Raw genomic sequence first — 19485 nt, 5'->3', positions numbered from 1 at the left:
TCGTTTCCATCTTTTCTCACTTTTTTAGAGTGCCTTATCAGTACTTTTGTCATAGACCTACCACGAGACGCCCGAGGGGGGTGTGAGAAACTGCCCAAATCGGGAGGAGGGTGCCGTCATCACAACCCCGCTTTGGAAAGCTCCCGTGCTCCCCAGGCATCATGAGCTTGGAAAAACCTCTCCTGATGTCACCCCATTTCCCCCACTTTCCATCTAACCACAAGCCAGCCTGGCCAGCATAACCTACCCGTCAACACGCAATCCTTTAAATGCTGTCAAACAGATCACCAAAATGCCAAAGTATCGTGTACTTGCATTGAGGGGTATTAAATACTATTGTTCAGAATCATGCTATCTACTTTTTCCCATCAATATACCAATCATTCCCCCCACCCACTCCATCGTACAACATTCGACTGTACACCCTTTTCATTGTAGCAGTAGTAATCATTCTCTTTTTCCCCATCCCCCAAAAGATGAACCCATTTGAAACCCAGTGAAATCAACACCTCGCCCGCCAAACCTCTCCCCATCGAGGGGATGTTTGGGTCTATAGAAAAGACACCCGCCATTTCTAGTAACCAAGAAAGAAATAAAGAGAAATGATACAAAACCCAGCACTGATAGCCGGGATGCGTTGTGAGAAAATCCAAAAACAAAATCGCTAGCCATGCACTCCTTTGCTAGCCCGCGCTTTGAAAGCAGATCTATCATATCCCTTTCCCTTTCTTGATGCCACCCATGATTTCATAATACACGCTAGAATTCCATCGTAAAAAATCGTAAAAAAAACCCCCATGCGATCATAGTCCCAAAACCGTTTTATATCAAGCGCCCGTGGGAATGCCGTCATTGTCATCATAGACTTTGTTGGTACAAGTGTCGCAGTCCCACACGCTTGCCGGGCTCTAGGACACAATAATGAAGAAAAAAAACCGCTCTCCATGTTGGGAACTGAAAAAGCGACATCGTCATCGAAGATGGCGGGAAATCGGGTAAAAGCGTTGCTTTGCTCCGCAAAGAAAGCCACCACTACATCATACAAGTTCGAGGTAGGAAACCGAAAAAGGTCGAGAAACCCAAGATTGAACACCAAAAAAGGAAAACGGTCGCTGATCCCATTCGATGACGGGGAACCAACTCCCAAACCCGAAATCGAGACATTCCGGAGTGGTGTCGAGGGTGGGGATGACGTCATATGACAGGTGAACCTGGCGAAGCGAAAAGGGCTCGAGTTGGGCGCCGATGGCAGCCAAAAAAAAAAGTCAGGGTCCAGCTGATCCGTCAAAGACAGCCCAGAAATAGCCGGGGTTCCCTGTTAGACCCTGCAGGGACGACGCCATGGAGCGGCGTGGTTTAGACCCTGAATTCTTGCGGGGTCGCACACTGAGGGCCTCCCAACCAATGACAACCGACAATTGGCGCTTGATGATGCACAAGGGACCCCTCGTGTCAGTCGACGTCATTTGCGATGCAATCGACACCACCACACACGCCCGAACGATGCAACAGCCTTGGATGCTCCGTGGGCCGATCCAAGCCTGTCGGTTGGCGCATCGCTCTCTTGTGAATTGTGTCATTCCACACCATGCCAGTCAGATCGGCAGCGCGAGGCTGGTACCAAAATCGATGGATGATGCTGATTGATGTTTTGTTGTGTGGTCGTCGAAGGCAGCATGATTCAGATCTCGCCAAGCTGTCGGGCCGTGTCGCAGCGCTGTGGTGTTGCAGCGACGGTTGACATTCACCCGCTGGCGTGAGCCCGACGACGTTGCTTGCCGGGAAACTCAACATCGGGGTGGCACACGCGGTAATGTCGAGTAAGGGCATCAGCGCGGCTAAACGTCTTCTCATCAGTGCACAGGTTGCAGCGAACCTTTTGCTTGCGTGCGTTGTGAATCGTGTCTTCGTGCCTGGTAAGGTCGTAGGGTCTCGAGAAGACAGTGTTGCAGGGCTTTCCAGTGCTGGGGTTGATACGATCGCAGCGGTGAGGCCCAGCCTGCGACATGAGACTGGACGTCATGCCCCCTGGCTGCCTGCTACCGTTGAGGCCATGTGCCTGGCGATGTCCCTCCCTCTTGTGCTTTTGCAGAAGCGCTGGGGTTTCGAAGCGCATAGTGCAGCCATGGTATGTGCAGGTGTACGTGCCTCCGTCAGCAGAGACATCCGCAGGTCGCTTTGGTGGGCTGTTGACAGAGTCCAGACCGGTATCGACAGAGCTGACTCTTGATGTGTTGAGCGAGGCATTGCTCAGCGATGGCACAGCGCTCTCTTGTCGTGGCTGTGGGCGTGCGATGAATGGGTATTGCTGCGGCACCTGAATGTTGTTGGGAAGGCCAGAGGCCAGGTAGTTGTTGAACATGGCCGTAGTATCCAAAGAAAGCCCGTTGAACGCCGGCTGGCTGGGGGCACTGGTGGCCTTGGTGATGGCATCCACGTTGAAGGTGCTCGACTGTGGTGGGAACAGTGGGAAGCTGTTGTCTCCATCCGACTCGTGGAACTCGAGCATGGCGTCCTTGGGTGAGATGGTAGTTGGTGGTGTGGTGGCACTCGCAGCGCGAGACAGTTGTTGCTGCATAACACGGGCGTCCTGAAGCGCCTTGCTCTGCTCACGCATCTGCTGAGCCGACCCGAAGCGAGCTTGCGAAGCTCCCATGGATGAGAAATCATGCACTGGCAAGGGCGCGTGCGGTGAGCCGTGGCGGAATGGTGATCGATCCCGTGGTGTCGCTGAGGCCGGTGAGTTGACTGTTGCTGTCAAGTGCTGGTTGTTGGCAGCCTGGATCCGCTGTACAAACAAGTCGTTTGTTGGTGATACTGGGAGCTGAGATGCTGATGTGTTTGTGAGGGTGAAGTCTGGGTTGTAGAGTTCATCGGCATAAACATCCGTCAGAGTGCGGTCGAGTTTGGGAACGGTGTGCATGACTGCTTCATCGAGGAATGGTGAGCTTGGATCGTTTGAGAGGTAATCGAAAAGGTTTGGTTCATTCTCACCATTCTTGTTCCTCCTGTCTTCCTCGAGGTCACCTGCTGGGGTGGCGGGTGAGTCAGAATTAATAGAGCTCGCCACCGATACGGGCTGTGACCGGTTAGACCCAATCGGGTTCTCAGAAGGCTGAAGCAACCCTCGGTCGTCCCTCCGCTTCGGAGCCGTAGCTACTTGTGGGTAGTTGATAGCCGTTGGACCGGCCGAGGCATATGTCCCGAGGTTGGCGTAGAAGTTGTCGTGTGTCACACCGGGAAACGGCTTTGTTGGTGCAAGTTGGTAGTTGAAGTCTTCCTGTGATGGCAAGCCGTGGTATTCACCCAGAGAATCCGTCACCGCGATCTGAGGATTGGTGGTGTTGTGCGAATATGGAGAAGCTGGACCATTGGAGCCCAGAGAAGACAGCGAAGACTCTCTGTGATGTGAGAATCGACCGACCGACCTTGGGGTGAGGCCGTTTGGCATCCACGTATCCGTTTGCATCAGGTCGAGGTTTGGGAAAAGCGAGGCAGATGACTCTGCGAGGGTGGCCTGGTTGCTTTGTGGCGAGTATTCGAACAAAGAGCCCTCGAAATCTCCTCTCAGTCCTCCCAGCGTCGGTGTCGGAATGCTATCAAAGGTCGACAAAGGCGAAGAACCCACACCCGAGTACTGCGAGAGCAGCGACTGTGTCGAGACTGGCGATGACGACAAGCTCTGGTAGTTGAGTTCCGAGTCGAGGTCAATGTCGTGTGCGCTATTGTTCACGTCGGTGTGGAATGGTGTCGCTGTGTGTCGCATGCGGTCGTATGGGCCGGGTTGTAGGTGTTGTGTGTATGTGTTGAGTTGTTGTTGATGAGGAAAGGTTATTGTTCGGTTTGGGGTCTGCAACATGATGTTGTATAGGTTAGAGCTGTGGTATATGGTATTTGATATGTGTGGCAAAATAGATCAGAAGAAGGCGGAAGCCCGGACGGTATCTTAAATATACAGGAAAGGACACACCATGGGGGAAGGGGGGGGGGGGTATGTCGTGACTAATGGGGAGTGGGGTGACCATGGAATGTGGAAGTCTCCATATGACGTACCTTGGAGGGAAGGGTCCGGCTGGTTCAGCGCGGGAGTCACTGTGCAGTGGAAAGACCGAGAAAGAGAACTGGGTGCAGGGGCAGGGGACCTGCAGGCCCAGCTGGTGCTGGTCTTGGCGGTAGCTGGTACCTGCTCGTGGCCGGCTGCAGGGCACCAAGGTACCTGGGTACCCTGCCTGTAGTGGAAGTCAGGCCAGAGCCTGGGTCTCCTTGGCGTCAGAGACGTCGTAGCTCAGGTTGCAGGTGGACGACGATCGGAACGGTGGTGGGAGATGCACCACTTTGACATTTGCTGGAACACTGTCTTTTCACTAGTTACCGTATCAGTCCCGTGGTTATTAATAACATGTCGAGCATCGTAGAAGCGTCCAGGAAGTGTTGAGTCATGAGTCGTCTCTCTGGCTGCCGGTATATGGGCGACCAAGTGGTTTCTGTGCTGGCACTGCTGGCAGCAGCGGTCGGAGTCGGGGGGCCATCTGTCATGACCAGTCCCGGAACATCAGATGAAGTGTCGCTGCCCGTCCGTTCGACAAGAGCCCAGTGTGTACCGGGGACCGTGCTCCGAAGAGATTCCGCATGCCGAGGTTTCCAGTGAAATTCCAGTTTTGCGTCTTGTGGTCACCATCCATCTAGATGATGGGAGGGATGCTACGACGGAAGAGACGGCAGCTTCAATCAATCGCTCGCTGGCTGTCGTCCCAAGCCAATCTGGAACCCATTGGCGTCCGTCTATCCCAAGTCTGTCGACTTGTGCATCGGATAGGAGAGTCTCCTGCGAGCCCTGTGCAAGAGTGCAATCCAAGCTGAATTGCTGTGGGCCGGTGTTGTAGTCTCGATTGTGGGATTTGGCAGCAGGATTTGTGCCAAACAGGCCGTAGGGCCCGAGTCATTGGCAGAATATTGCTTGGAGAACACGAAAAACCCACTGTTATTCTGTAGACAGACTAGTGGGTCCAACCCACTGCCCCAAAAACCGGAGTGTCCACCAATAGCTGGGGATAGCACCCCAACAATGCACACAGCCTCCTTCAACCCTTTAGATCAGTATCAAATGGCTATACAGTAGGCGATCGCCGTTTCTACCAGATGGACTTTACTCTAAAATCCTTCCCAGCACCTGGAAGCGCCCAATTACCAATGCAAATTCCACCCCGTGGATTCCATAGAGGCCTTCCAACTTCAGGCACCGGGCATGTTGCCGACACCAAGCAGTTGACAGCTGGAACCCTCGGGCTGCCGCTCGCTTTGCACCTGTGACCGCTTTCCAGCGGCCTAGTTGATTTTTTCCATGTTCCTTCTCGGAGGGTCCACCACTCAGAACATGCCGCCTAGTCAAAATCACAACGATTCATTCTCGATATTGCATTGCATTCAGCGCATACGGACACGGGAAAGTGGTTGCTCGTGAGGGACGTTTGGGGGAACATTGCGCGTCACTAGCCACACCTCGCTCCAACCCCACCGGAGATCGTTCCCAAAATGAGGCAAAGATCTGTCAAAGATCTAGTGGTTTACAATTCAGGGTCCCAACTGTGACTTGTCTTACATTTGCTTGTTCCTTGATTTTTCGGCACTTGTTGGCTGAACAATGTCCCTGTAATCAGGGCTGCAACCGACAGTCTGGTTACAATTGCGAAGCCACAGGTCCACGATGCTGGTCCCCAGCTCCGACCGACCGTTGGGGTCGCAATGATCAACGTTGATGTCTTGCTTTGCGCGGCTTCTCGTTGGCCCGCGGAGACGTCTCCTGTGGCGTTCACTAAACACGCGGTTGCAGTGTGGCTTGTACTGTAACGCAAAGCTTCGTCTACCTACGGATACCCATCAAATATACCGGGAGGCCGTTTAAGTGGCTTTGAGATCTGCTACACTTGCTGTTTACAGTATTCTTGTCCCGACCAATCTCTCGGCACGTGTCTGCGGATATGAGCAGAACTTTTACTCTATTCTACATAAAGTTGCATAAGCACCACCTAAGCACTTACATGTCATGTGTTCGTGGTTCGCTTGGGATGCATCACATGACTACCTATAGGTGACTGCGAAACAGGAACAGCGAGAGCGTTGCAGACGGGAGGACTGTGTATATCGTGGCTTCCATTTCGGGTAATGAGTCAGATGCATGTGAACACAACCCAGACTCTTCACTGGGTTCCCGGTTTCCGGACCATACGAGGACACTTGTTTCTCTCATCCTTTCACGGGAGAGTCTAATCCGAAGTCGCTCAAGGCTGCTTACTCGATGACTTGAAAGCCTGCCAGATGTCTGGATTGCGGCGTCGGAGTTTAGCAACTGGATCACAACCGCTGGGGACGTTGCTTCGGGTGGGGGGTGCGGTTCCCCGATCCACCCCACCATCTACCTTGACAAACCCATGACCCATGTTCTCTCCTTGATCAAAGAAACGAATGCTGGGATTGCCTCTATCCGATTAGCCGATCCGGAAAAAGTCTCTTCGACCTGCATTTGCTGCGCCCGATGGAATATTTTTTCTTCCATCGCTCTCCAAGCCATCACATCGACTGTCAAAGAAAAGAGATGCCGAGGGTTCCTGAACTTGACCCCAGGCGCCTCGCTCAAACTGCGGGGATAATAGCGGAGCTCGAGAGCGATCGACGCCGAGCCGCTCTCAGACCTAGGGTTTTTCGGAGCTAGCACCTCTTTGCCAAGAACGATGAATCAGTATCAAGCCTCACCATTGCACAGCCGACGGGGAAGGGTCTACGTAGTCAAAAGTCAAGGCAGGACAAGAAGGTTGCGTATACAGCCCTCTTCTTGAAAGACCACCTTTTTGCACAGGTGTGCAATCGTGGACAAGGACGACTCGGAAGCTCTCCGGTTTTCGGTCAAGTCAGGTGCGCGCAACGTAGGGCATAGCCTTTTTTTCCCCCTCTCTTCCAAAACCTCGTCATGTGGCACGTAACTGATTGACAAGAAAAAGAAGAAGAGGGGAAGGAGGGGAGAGGGTAGTACGAGTCCTGCCCAGCTGTTCTTGTCCAGCATGGCTTATCCGACTATGGCATCGAGTACGGGTACACGAGAGCCCAACGGGCCTTAATTCACCTCATTCTACCAAAGTACCCCCCTGGGACCATGCTGTGTTGTCGAGCGCGCGACGTGGACCATAAACAGCACAACAGCAGCTTTGGGCTTGTGTCAGACCCCACGTGTGTGGGACAGCAGGTTGAATTTGATCAAAGAGTCCACATGCGGAAAGCGTGGAGGATCAGAAAGTTCAGCTGTGGATTGCTCTGGTTCCTTTGTTGCTGGCGTTCTGGAACCCCGTGAACCCCTGGCTTCTCGAGGGCTCGAACACACACTTTTGCGCATGTCAGATTGCCAGATCCCAGCCTAGATCGTTACAGACCTCACGCCAATCAAGAGCGACATCTTTCGATTTCCTGGACTGGACCAACGCAACACCTCTCTTCGTCTGTGGCCCGTGAAGCCAAGTCTCTCCGTTGAGCGGGTCTGGCCAATCAGCGACAGAGGCCGCCCTCCAAACGTTTGATGCCAAGCCGAGGGGCCCCACCACCAGATGCAGATCTCAGTCTTTTTTCTTGTCGGCCGCCCCGGACACGTTCCCCACTCGTTCCCAGATCCTTGGACCTCTTTCGATCCCAGCAAGCACACGCGACACACATTCTCACCTCTCGCCCACACCATGCCCGGCGCATACTCTCAGGAGGAGGAGGGAGGAAGTGTGGTAGGCGAGTCGAGCGAGAGCTGTGCGCACTTTTTATGTCTGTGAGAATTTGCCTCTCCGAGTCGGTTCGGCCAGGTAGTCAAGATATGTCAACCAGTGCGTTTCGCCTCTATCGAACCCCCACAAACCAACCAGGAGCCCCGTCTACCCATCTGCCGTGCCGGCCCCGGTAGCGGAACGTGTGCCGCTGGACTGAACCGTCAGCTTGGGACCAGCTAGCTGTCCTGCACGACGAATTGCGCCGTTGTTATATTGATACGAGTTCTAATGCACTACTAGCACAGGACACCAGCCGCCTCACTTACAATACATGAAAGCTATCAAAATGTCTCGAGAACAGCCTGGTCAGTTCTGTCAGGATGACGTTTGGACAAACCTCTGACAAATATCTTCGGATCTGGCCAGCTGCTTCCTGCATCCTCTTTTTTGCGCCTTGACTCTTTTTTTTTAGACACACAGACAGGTACAAGTACATTTTTGCTGCTCTCGCTGGTTCGCTCTTTTCTCGGAGATACGGGCTAGATGCTTCGGAGGGAAGAATATACAAGCCACACACTTGGCCAAATGTACAGACCGACCGAATTGATATCCCGCGGAGATTTTTGTCTTCCTCTCGATCACCACCTGCATTACCGATGCGGAAGAAAAAAAAAGGGGGGGGGGGGCAGTGGAAAGAATTTTCGCTCCTTTTCTTTTCACTGCGACATTGTAAGGCACCCTTGCCACAAAATAGTTGAGACACTAAAGTACGTTAAACCCATATTATACTATGAACTATACCTCAAAAGCAAGTTAATAGGCCTTTGAACGATCTTTCAAGGCCTCTTAACTATCTTCAAAGGCCTTTAAACTATCTTTCAAGGGCTATTAACTATCTTTAAAGACCTATGGACTATCTTTAAAGGCATATGGACTATCCTTCAAGACTTGTTAACCTACTTTGGTGTCTCGATTATCTTGTGGCAAGGGTGGGTGGCTTCTAGATTTTCCAGATAGCAAGTGGGAGGGTTGCACCACATGGGAGTTGGGGGGAGCTAATGCAAGACATGACGGCGCTTGCTAAAAAAGGGTGTCTGTGCCTGCACCTTTCCGTAATGGGACATGGAATGCGGGTTTTGACCTTCGGGAGACGCCGAAGTGGTTTGGTTGGACGGTTTTTTTCATTTTCTCTTGTTCGGTGCTCGGCCTTTGCTCCGGGGGGATGGTCGCCAGAAACCCGGTATCGACGACGACACAAGCATGGTTGTTTGTGTGATTGGTAATTACTTATTCCTGTGTGGGCAATGGAATGATTTTGAGCCTCCGGATCACATAGCGTGGGATTTTGCACTTTGGAATCATGTTTGGTCGAGCACACTCAGCAACAACACCTCCCCAGAGATACGAAAATAGGCCTGTTGATTCCTTGAACCCGAAAACCTCCGCATCTCCGGCCGCGTCTGGCCGCGCTTTTTTTTCCCGGCTATACGAAATAATAGGACCGACAAATTCAGACATTTTGGAATCTGGACTTTCTTGGTGTCCCGTATCCTGTATTGAGGGCTAGTCGTGTTCCGGGATCTAGTGTATTTTCATCCGGGCGCACTCGCGTAGACCATGCCGGATCAGTAGACCGACCGTCCCGACTTGAAAGATCGCATCCACTTTTGACGACAGTCCCTTCCTGCTTATCCAACGTATTCGTAACCTGCCATGCCATGCCATCCAAGCACCGCATCTCAACAGCAGAATTTTCAAGGGCGGGGGGGGTTGTTGACATCCCAAACTCGTGTAACATGGCAGCAGCCTGGCTTGAAAATACTACGTTGTACCTGCCAGAACCAAAAGTATACACTACCTCCCCCCAGCTGCGCCGCTGCAAGCAACCCACCTAGCTACCCAACATGCCACACGGGTGTGCCGTATGCCCGTACAACAATCCCATTGCATATCTAGATCGTCAATCATCACCTCAGACACCCAGGGGCGCAGCACGCTTATTTTTCTTTTTCTCTTTTTTCTCGCAGCCAATTTCTTACCACCGCCGGACTCAATAGGTAGGTATCTGAGTTGACAGACCGTCTGACCCAAAAACAACAAACCCTTACCCATCGGTGCCGCAGGCGGACCCGACCCGTCGGCTCCCCGGGTTGGGTGGGTCGGATTTCTGCTGACCTCAAAATACGGCTGATCATATTGGTTGACACCTTTTGCGGACACGCCCACCCCCAGGTCGATGGGTCGGAGGGGAGAGGCCGAGTTGGAAACGAAAATGAGAGTAAAACGAGAGGTGATCACACGTTTGGTAGGTCGGTAGCGGGGTGTTGATGATACTCTCGCGAGAAAAGGGCAGTGAAGTAAACTAGCTGGTAATGTTTGTAGGGATGTTTCTTTCCGGTGATCATACCGGTAATAAACCCCGAGGTTTGTTCTATACGGATGAAACAACTGGGCCCCAAAGACAAGGGGAACAGATGTGGATGTAAACAAAACAAACAGCTCGGTAATGGGGGCATGATACCTATCCATAGCAAAGCTAACCGATTCACGCCAATGATGTTTCCAAAGCAGCAACTTCCCCCGTAGTTAGTTGGAAACATGATACCACACTTGGACCCTTCAACATTTTATTCTCATTATAGGCAAGGTATCTCGTTTAAACCCTCCTTTTCCACCCCCTCTTCTTCCATATCTCTCATATCGCTCATTTCAATCAACCAACCAACCAACCCCCTTATCCCCCTCGTCCAAAAACAATGCATGTACAGAAAAAAAAAGAAATAATCACCATATGCTTTCCCAAAAATCGCCAATGAACAACAATAACAACAACAACAGGAACAACAGCAGCAACAACAACAACAACAACAACAACAACAACAACACACTGTGCAACCACTCCCCTTACACCAACACCAACACAGACAGATCCAAACCAAGCCTCTTCAAAAGATTTGACAAAAAAAGCACACACAAACAACTGTATGCATCTCCACGAAACCTCATTAAATGCAACACCCCTCAACCCAAACCCTCCCCTAACCGCAACAACTACCCGCACCAATATTGCCCCCCCTCCCCCCCCAATCATGAGCCGGCCCATTAGATAATGATCAACTACCCCTTTGTTAGCTTCACTCTCCTCTCAGACAAATCAGCGGCAAAAACTCACCTCAATCAACCTCTCCGTCAACCCAAAACACCTTCTCTCCCCCCCCCATCATCCCCCTCCCATCCCCCCCCCTCCAAATCCAACCCCTCCCCCACCCCCAAAACTACTCCCGCAGCTCCTCCACAACCCCCCAAACCCCATCCCCTCCAACGTCTCCCCCAAATCCGGCCTCTGCTCCTGCGTGCTAAACCTCAACCCCGTCTGCAGCAGCACATGCGCGGCCTCCAACGTCGTCGAACTCTGGCAGTGCTTAAAAATATCATCCAGCAACCACCCCACATGCCCAAACAAATGCCCCATCACCCCCGGCCTCTCCCTCGTAACCTCGTTCAGCCACTGCAGACTCCGGTACTGCACCGCATCGTCCAGATACTGAAAATCGACCAGCTCGATGGCCGTGTTGAGAAGCAAATCTTTATCCTTGAGGAGGACAAGGTCCTGAGCTGAGCGGAGTGATACCAAATCCGACAAACCAGATGGGTTGATGCCTACCGACCAGAGATTTTCTCGTAATTCATCAATCGATACCGTTCGGGCGAGCATGAGGGCCATGTAAGGGGACCCGGCCAGGTCGCGGATGGATCGGTCGGTTGAAAAGGACGAGGACAAAGGATTACCTCGTGGTGGGGCCGGGTCGTTCCAGGTTGTCATTTCTAGAAAGGTGGACAGCACTCTCAATGCTGTTGTCCTCGTGAATGCGTCTGTGAGGCCCCGAACAAGACAGGCACAGGCTGCAAAGTGAAAGTTTTCCGCGTTGAAGTGAATGCCGTACGCCTCGTCGAGGTGGAGGGCCGCTTCTTCCAGTTGGACCCTACCCTGGAGAAGATAGGGCACCATCTTCTCTCCTCGCATGTCACCCGAAGTGCTGATGTTGGTGAGGACCGACTCGAGGAACATGGCAGTGCAATTGAACAGGTTTGGTGGGACGAGTCGCAAGAGGGACATGGCCAGCCAGAAGAGCTGCAGACCATATCGTGACGCAGAGGGGAGCTTGGCCATCATTTTGGAGAGGGAGGTGACAATGGCAACGAGCATGTCGCTGCTCGTGTCATCACCAAACCTGCCCACGCTGTTCCTCAGCGCGACGAGGACTTGATAAAGCAAATCATCATCAACCTCTTCCCTCGCGAGACAGCCCATGACGGTAAAAGCGCGTGGCTGAATAGCCGGATTGTTCTGAAAAGCCGTGCTAGCAACCAAACTCATCCACCTCGATCTCCACGCGTTCGCCAAATCCACCGACGGCGCCGCAACCGAGCAAGTCTCAAACAATATCGCCGCCAGGCTCTCCGTCGCGCCCAGCGTGCTCCCCGCCTCCTGATTAGTCGAGATCGACGCCCCATCCCTCAACGACATGACCGAATTCACAAAGATCTCGCTCTTGCTGTCCGACAACATCTCCAACGTTGCCCTCATCTTCCCCTGCCTCGCCTCGTCCAGCTCAAAGTGCGTGCACGCCGAATGCAGCGTGTTGGTCAACAGTTGATGCACCGTCACCCTCACATCCGACATGCCAGTATTGGCCAGCATCGTCACAATGTGAAAAATCTCGGCCAGGTACATCTGCGCCTGCACCCCGCTGTCAAACGCCAACGCCTTGCAAAACTGAAGCAAGACGCAAATCTCGTTCCAAACCGCATTATCCGGCAACGACCTCGTCGGCCTGAGCGAAGTCCGATTCAACGCCTTCCTCAACCGCGAGATGAACCTCGCCCTGAGGGTGATCGTCCCAATCTGACTCGCCACCGAAGCCAACACCTCCGTCTGCTCATCCATGAACCCAATGCTCAGCGCCGTCTTGATGATCTCATCAAGCAAAATGTCCAGCAGCACCTCATCCCTTTGGATAACCGGCCACACCGAATGCCCCAGTGTATTCATCAGCGTCGGATCATTAAGCGTAATATCAATCAGCTTCCGGAACAGCGCCGCAATCTTCTCCCTCCCCTTATCACTCTCACTTTCACTCGCTAAGAGTGACGTCCGCAGGCTAGGAATCCAGGGAGCCATGTACTCCAAACTAAGAGGCTTCTGCTCATCCGAAAAGCTGTCCCACCCGACAAAGAACTCATTCAGAAAATCCGACGTCAGCTGCGGCTCCGCCTGGGCGAGCTTCTTGCTGATGCCGACAATAAACCTCGACGGGTCAGGCGGGATGGAGATGTCCTTCCCGCTCATCAGCATCGACGCGGCGCTAAACTTGAAAGCCTTGCACAGCGCACTCAAAAGGTTATACGACGCCAGCCTCAGCCTCGGATCCCCGCTCGACAGGTTCGTCAACGCCAGGTTGAGCAACGTCCCAGGCACATCCTGCGGTCGAATCAACCGATCAAACGACTTGAGAGCTCTCGTATCTTTCCCATATTTAGCCTTGGCAGCCCTGATCGCCTGCAGCACATCCGCCTTTTTGGGACTGGTAAAGTACATGACAATCTTGCCGTTGTCCGCCCGCAGCCCAAAAGCAGAGTCGTCCTCCGTCTGGATCGAAGTCGGCGCCTCGTCCACGTCGCCCAACCGGAAAATGTCATTAACAGTCGTGTTGAGGCGGAACCCGGGGACGTCTTGCTTTTTGGTGGTGGTCACCTGAACAAACTGGCTGCCCACCTTGATGACCACGTCAATCTTGCCCTTGGACTTGGACAGCCTAGTGATGGGCTGAAAGACGTATCGCGTGTCAGTCACCACACTGATGGTCTCCTTGGGGAGGTGCAGCTGGCTGAGGTGGAAGTGCGCCTGCAGGTCCTGCAAGCTGCCGATGAGGTGGTACTCGACGTTGTTGGGGCTGAAGACGCTGGTCTCGTTCCGGGTTGATATCCTCAGAACGCGGCGGAAGCACTTCTTGCAGGCGCTGTTCATGTTGTAAATGTAGATCCGTGCCAGCTGCTTTGACAGCTCGGTCGGCGTCAGCTGTTCGAGCTTTTGGAACAGCTCGTCCCTCGGTTCCGTCTGCCCATTGTAACAGGTGGCATCGATCAGCAGGCCAAACGGACGATGCCACAGCCTGCTGGCAATCTTGAGGTAGCAGTAGATCAGCGTGTCGTAATCAATCGACTCGGCATCAATGTTCCTGAGAATAATGCAAATGATAGACAGCCCATCCTTGCTCTCACCACCATCATAGACTGCCCTCGCGGTAAGGAAAGATTCCGTGCTACGGAAAGCATTGCGAAGCATAAAGTCCTGGAACCTGGAATACGCCGGTGGGCTGTTTGCCGAGATCTGTGGCCTGTTCCAAGTAACCGCCAGCGGCGTCGGGCCCAAGTGATTCATAATCAAATTCCTCAGCGGCTCCAAAACAGGTGACCGAGTGCGTGTCGTTCCTGAAGGCGACCTCACCAGCTCTCGTCTTTCCTGCGCCTTGAGCCTCAACCGAACCTGGTCCCAATGTTCATAGAGAAACCTGTGCAGTCCAACACAGCTACCAAAGTCGAACGACTCGCCACTGGGTGGATTCTCGAAATTACTCATAGGAGCCTGATATCATCTTGTCAGCAAAAACCTCTTCCTCATCTCTCATGTCCAAAAAAAAAAAAAAAAAAAAAAAAAACCCACCGAAATCTCCCTCAGAAACGTCGTCACCCGATAGATATTATTCGTCAAAAACTCAATAAGCGGAAACATGTACGGCTCCTTGACCCCAAAGAGCACATTGTTCGCCAAGTTCTGCACCACCTTCGCGATCAGCAACAACCCCCTCCTCATCTCCTTCGACGGCGGCGTCGACACCAACCCCTCGGCCTCGGGCGCCACAATGGCCGGGCAAAAGAACCTCAAAAAGATAAACGCCCCCACGGCTGTGTACTTTGAGTCCGGAAACTTTTGCACCACCGTCGTGGAGATGATGTTGCAAATCTTTCGAAACGTCGCCGGCATGCTGTCCGTCGAAGCGCAGATGTTGTCGATAAACACCTTGGCCACAATCTGCAGGTGCTCCGCGTTTGTCTGCAGCTCCTCCGGACTCGTCACCCTCGTCGGGTCAAGCTCCAGGTTCAGGTCCCTGGACGTCAGCATCAACCGTTCGACCACATTCTGCAGCGTGCCCTTGAGATACCCAACGCCCTTCCACTTGGCGTAGATGGACAGCATCTTGCTTGCCACCGACGTTCTCCGAAGCAATTCAGGCTCGCTCTCCGTGTCGTCGACCTCTTGTTTTATGAGAGCCTCGAGTAACACAAAGGTGAGCCCCCTCGTCTCAAAGATGTTCAATAACGAAATGGTTAGCTCGTCCATGTCGTGACTTGGGCAGACGGCGCTCATCGCCGTAGCCAAGCTGGTGTCGTTGATCAACAGCTCAATCAGCTCATCGTACTTTTCGCTCACGGCCGCATCGCTGAGGTTGTTGAACTCGGTACCCTGCACCAGGATATTATGAAGCACCTTGAGGAACGCCGTCCTGATCTCCACATTCTCGTGGTACCCTATGCTCAGCGAATGCTTCAGTCCCACATCGATGTTGGCACTGAGAAGGTTCGACAAGATTGAAATAGCAAGATCAGCAGGCGTGGCTACATCAGCATCTTTGGTGAACTGATGACCGCGGTGAGTGCTGCCAAACTCGACCGAGCTGGCCGAGTCCATGTTGAGCAGCGAGAGGAAGCGGTTGAAGTACTGGTGGAACATCTGTGACTTGAGCTCACTCGTGCCAGCATCTGTTTGACCATCGCCTGGTTGAAGAGGAAGACGGTAAGTGAGTTCAGCCAAAGCTCTGAGGCAGGCCCTGTCGAGGTCCCGCTGGACACGCACCATCTCGTTCTCACGACTGCTGTTGCTGCCGTAGCCGGTGTTGTCACCACGTGGTGAGCGTGGCCGGGCGATCCAGCTAAAGATGTACTCGAGCAGCTGATTGCGGTTGCGGACATCATCACGCAGATTGAGATGCTCTTTTCGTTTTGTGACAGCTTCGCAGAGCTGACAGATCTTGATCTTCACCCGCAAGCAGGAAGGAGTGTCAGGGACGCCGTCCAGAAACTTGGCAAAGTTGAGGGAAAGAGCACCGAGATGCAGAGAGGATGCCGCGCCGAGGTCGGTTGGTGTATCAAGCCTTTCCACCAGTGCCTTCAGCAGAGAAGAGGACTGCTCTGCAAAGATAATGTCGTTGTCTTGCCCCTTGACACTGGGCTCCATGGCCCCAGTGAAGAGGACATCAAGCTGCGTCTCCAATGCCTTGAAAAGGGGCTGATACAGCGAAGGCGGGACCTCGGTTGACAAGACCTCCCTGATGGTCTCACGAATTCTGACGTTGGCGCATGCCAGAAGCTGAACGCTCAGCTTCAGGTACTGACTCAAAAGCGGCTCCTCATGATTCACAGAAGACAACCTGTCGATCCATCGTAGCCCACTAATGGAAGGCTCTTCATGATTGATGGCCTGCTCGGCCGTGCAAATACCACCCAGCGAGGCCAAGAAGCCCGAGTAATTTCGCCACTCAGCAACCATTCTCTCTTGTCCGCCCTCGACTGCCATTAGAGACAGATCCTTGGACAAATGAAGCCATCTTTCAAAGACCAGCTCCCAGGCATCCAGAATACCGGCACTGGGGTATTGCATACGCCTCAGGAGGGACCTAATTCTCTTTTGGAACGCAACCAGCCCAGTGAACCTGAAATCCCTCGACGAAATCTCACCAAACACCTCTCCGTTGCGCAAAAGCGTAAGTGATGATTTGGCCGTCGCAGGAGTCGTGTCGATAAGCCTGCACTCCTCGAGAAACGTTCCTATACACGACGTCACGATCTGGCAGATTTCGATATCCGCCGAGCAAAGCGACAGCAAAAACAACGTCTCCAACTTTGTCGAAGCAGCCGTCCTCTCGGGAACATCCTCGGAGATCTTACCCAACTCCGGAATCGAAGTCAACAAATGCAGCCTCGACTCCAAATACCCCTGAACAGCCCTCAGCCCATCCGCCGTGCTCGGCCACCTCGCCCTATCACATATCAAGATCAATATGAGCGACCTATAACCCTGTCAGCATTTTCCAATCCATCCTTCCACTCCCTCCCTCGGTCACATCAGGAAAACTCACGTCAATCTCCAAAAGTTCGTCTTGAACCCCGTCGAACTAATCCCCTTACTCGCCCTCACAGTCATCATAAACTTCTCATCCCCAAACAACCGTTTCGCCACCCCCGTCGCCAACCTCCTGATCCCCTCATCGCTCGCAATAATACAGCTAATCAACGCCTCCAAATTTTCTTCATAAAAATGATCCCTCTCACTCTTCTCGGTCGGCGGCCCCTCAAAAAGCGTCATCGGGCTCGCATCCAAAAAGTTCAACACATTGCTCACCATGCTCACCATCCCCCCACTCTCCAACACCTTCCTCTGCCCAACCTGATCCTCGATATACCCCTCATGCAGCAGCTCACTCATGGTATGCAGCTGCCCCTGAATAAATGCGCTCGCCGCCGAGAACAGCGGCTGGTACCTCCCCCTCTCCTCCAGCCTCGCAAAGTACGCACAAGCCTGTATAACCGTAATCTTGAAGCTGTGCGGCGCACTCGGCGCCAGACACGCCAAAGCCAACGAGTCGACACAGCTCTCAAAGTTCAAGTGACTCAACGAGACAAACGCCGCCGTCATGACATCCTGCTCAAACATCCCCCCTCCCTCACCGCTCCCCGGAGGAAACCGCCTAAAAACCGCATCCCTCACCTCATCCTGCACATCCATCGCGTACGAAACCAAGGCACTGTCACTCTCCGCGTCAAAATGCCTCGCCGCTCGCAGCAACAGCACCAAACAATAAGCAGCCTGCTCATTCCGATTTCGTAACGCCTTCCTCAACCCCTCCAAAAACTGCACCTTCTTCGCCATACCCCCCGACTTGGCCTCGCGCATGTTGCTCGCCACTTCAAACACGTCCGGCAGCAAAAACAGCAACGTCATCTGCATCGGATACAGCACCGCCCTCCTCCGCCCGTTATCCACCACTGTCTGCGTCATGTCAAACAGCGTATCCGGCGCGTTCTCCCTCCGCTTCTGTATCGAATGGATAGCAATAAACTCCTCCGGGTACCTGTCCAACCACCTTGTAATCAACAGCGGCGTCACCACCGCGACCGTGTTCTGAAACGACTTTCTAAAGTGCAAAAAGCTGGAACAAAACTCTTGAATAACAAGACTCAGCTTCTGGGCGTCGACCCAAAAGAACGAAACAAGCCTGAGCATAATCAAGGCGGAGCGTTCCTCTTCGGCGGCGGCGGCGTTGGGGATGGGGGTGCCCTGGGGTGGCGCATTGGCTCGGACGGCGTAGATGACGTTGCGGAAGTATTCAAATGCTTTGGGCCAGCTCGAAGCCGTGACGTATTCCACGATGAGCTTGATGTGGGCTTCTATCGCGGCTGCTTGAGCCCCCAGCAACCGGCTCGTCTCGGGGGGTTCGCTCGATGGGGTGGAGAGTGGTGTTCGAGTTGGTTCTTCGGGGGTGGGCAAAGTGATATGCTTGGCCGAGGTGTCGTCGAGGATGGTCTTGGCTGGGAGGATATAATTCTCGGGTATGGGCTCAAAAAGCACCTTGATCGCCTCAAACACGCGAGCTAGAAGGCTCTCGTTCAGAGACTCGGGCGGGTAAAAGGTGGCTCTCTGAGCAGGGGACAAGGGGCCCTCGCCAGCCAAGGTAGGGGAGGATGTCCCCGACCTTGATCCATCGCTGCTGCTGGTAATCGGGCCATTCTGGGAGCCGTACCAGTGGCTGGCGCAGCAGTCGGCGATGAGCTCGAGGATGTAGAGCTCGGAAAGTATTATATGCGGCGGGTGAGATAGAAGAGCTCGAAAGGGCTGGGCCTGCTCCTTGAGCACGGTCAGGAGGGCGTCGAGAACGAGCGCGATGGACCCGAGGGCGCTGAGGTTGACGAGTGTCGAGCGCGTCTTCAAGACAACTTCGTCTTGAGCGAAATCAGAGGTAGGCGAGCCGGTACGGTGGGGGAGCTGTGTGTCGTCCGAGAAAAGCAATTAGCTTCCAGAATCTCTCTCGAGGAAAAAAAAAAAAAAGCAAAGCACTCTTTCTCCTTCATCATGTCCATCAAAAACACCTTACCCTTGAGCTCAGCCTCTCCACCAGGCTGCCCACCAGGGCGTCACCATTCATTGTGCGTCGATTCTAGTAGGTCCGTTCCGCCTTCTTCTCATGATTAGGGGGAGGTCCTCCTCTTTGCAAGCTGTTTTTTGTTTGCGTTGGGGGTTCGCGAAGCTGCTGCTGGTGGTTGGGAGCTATCGCCGAGGCTTTGGTTGAGGATGGACGCCGTGAAATCAAGTCCAAAAGATATAATTATCCTTCTCCTCCCTTCCACAATCCGAACCGCGCCGTGTTTTGCAATCGTTGCAGTCAAATTGGAAGCATTCACGGGTGGTGGTGGTGGTGGGTGTGGGTGGTGTCGGTCGTCGTCGTCGTCGTCGCACCGATCATGCGGCGGGCAGCTAAAGATGCAAGCAAGACGGCGGTATATCCGTACCTCCTTTCTCTCTTTTCTCTGGTCCTTTGTCGTCGGCGTCTGTGTCTGATAGTAGCTATGCCTTTTGCTTTGCTTTTTCTCGTCACTAAAAGAGGGCCAATGCAAAGGAAGAAAAAAAGTA

The 19485-nt window shown here is 53.3% G+C and overlaps 2 protein-coding genes across 2 annotated transcripts; both read right to left on the bottom strand.

Annotated features, from left to right (window-relative positions):
• Positions 1–317: 317 nt before the first annotated feature.
• On the bottom strand, positions 318–4410 carry QC763_605270 (uncharacterized protein; the record flags this gene model as incomplete). The annotated part of the gene is made up of 3 exons (XM_062914369.1): positions 318–3850; positions 4054–4072; positions 4373–4410. The coding sequence occupies 3 exons, from the start codon at positions 4408–4410 to the stop codon at positions 1745–1747; spliced, it is 2163 nt and encodes a 720-aa protein (XP_062762599.1). The 3' UTR covers positions 318–1744.
• A 6549-nt stretch (positions 4411–10959) lies between these two features.
• On the bottom strand, positions 10960–19000 carry IRA2 (Ras GTPase activating protein ira2; the record flags this gene model as incomplete). The annotated part of the gene is made up of 4 exons (XM_062914368.1): positions 10960–14385; positions 14464–16867; positions 16937–18840; positions 18950–19000. The coding sequence occupies 4 exons, from the start codon at positions 18998–19000 to the stop codon at positions 10960–10962; spliced, it is 7785 nt and encodes a 2594-aa protein (XP_062762598.1).
• Positions 19001–19485: the final 485 nt, after the last annotated feature.

The sequence above is a fragment of the Podospora pseudopauciseta genome, chromosome 6 (genome assembly GCF_035222475.1).
Source record: "Podospora pseudopauciseta strain CBS 411.78 chromosome 6, whole genome shotgun sequence".
Lineage (NCBI taxonomy): Eukaryota > Fungi > Ascomycota > Sordariomycetes > Sordariales > Podosporaceae > Podospora > Podospora pseudopauciseta.
This window is presented reverse-complemented; position numbering and strand designations above follow the sequence as displayed.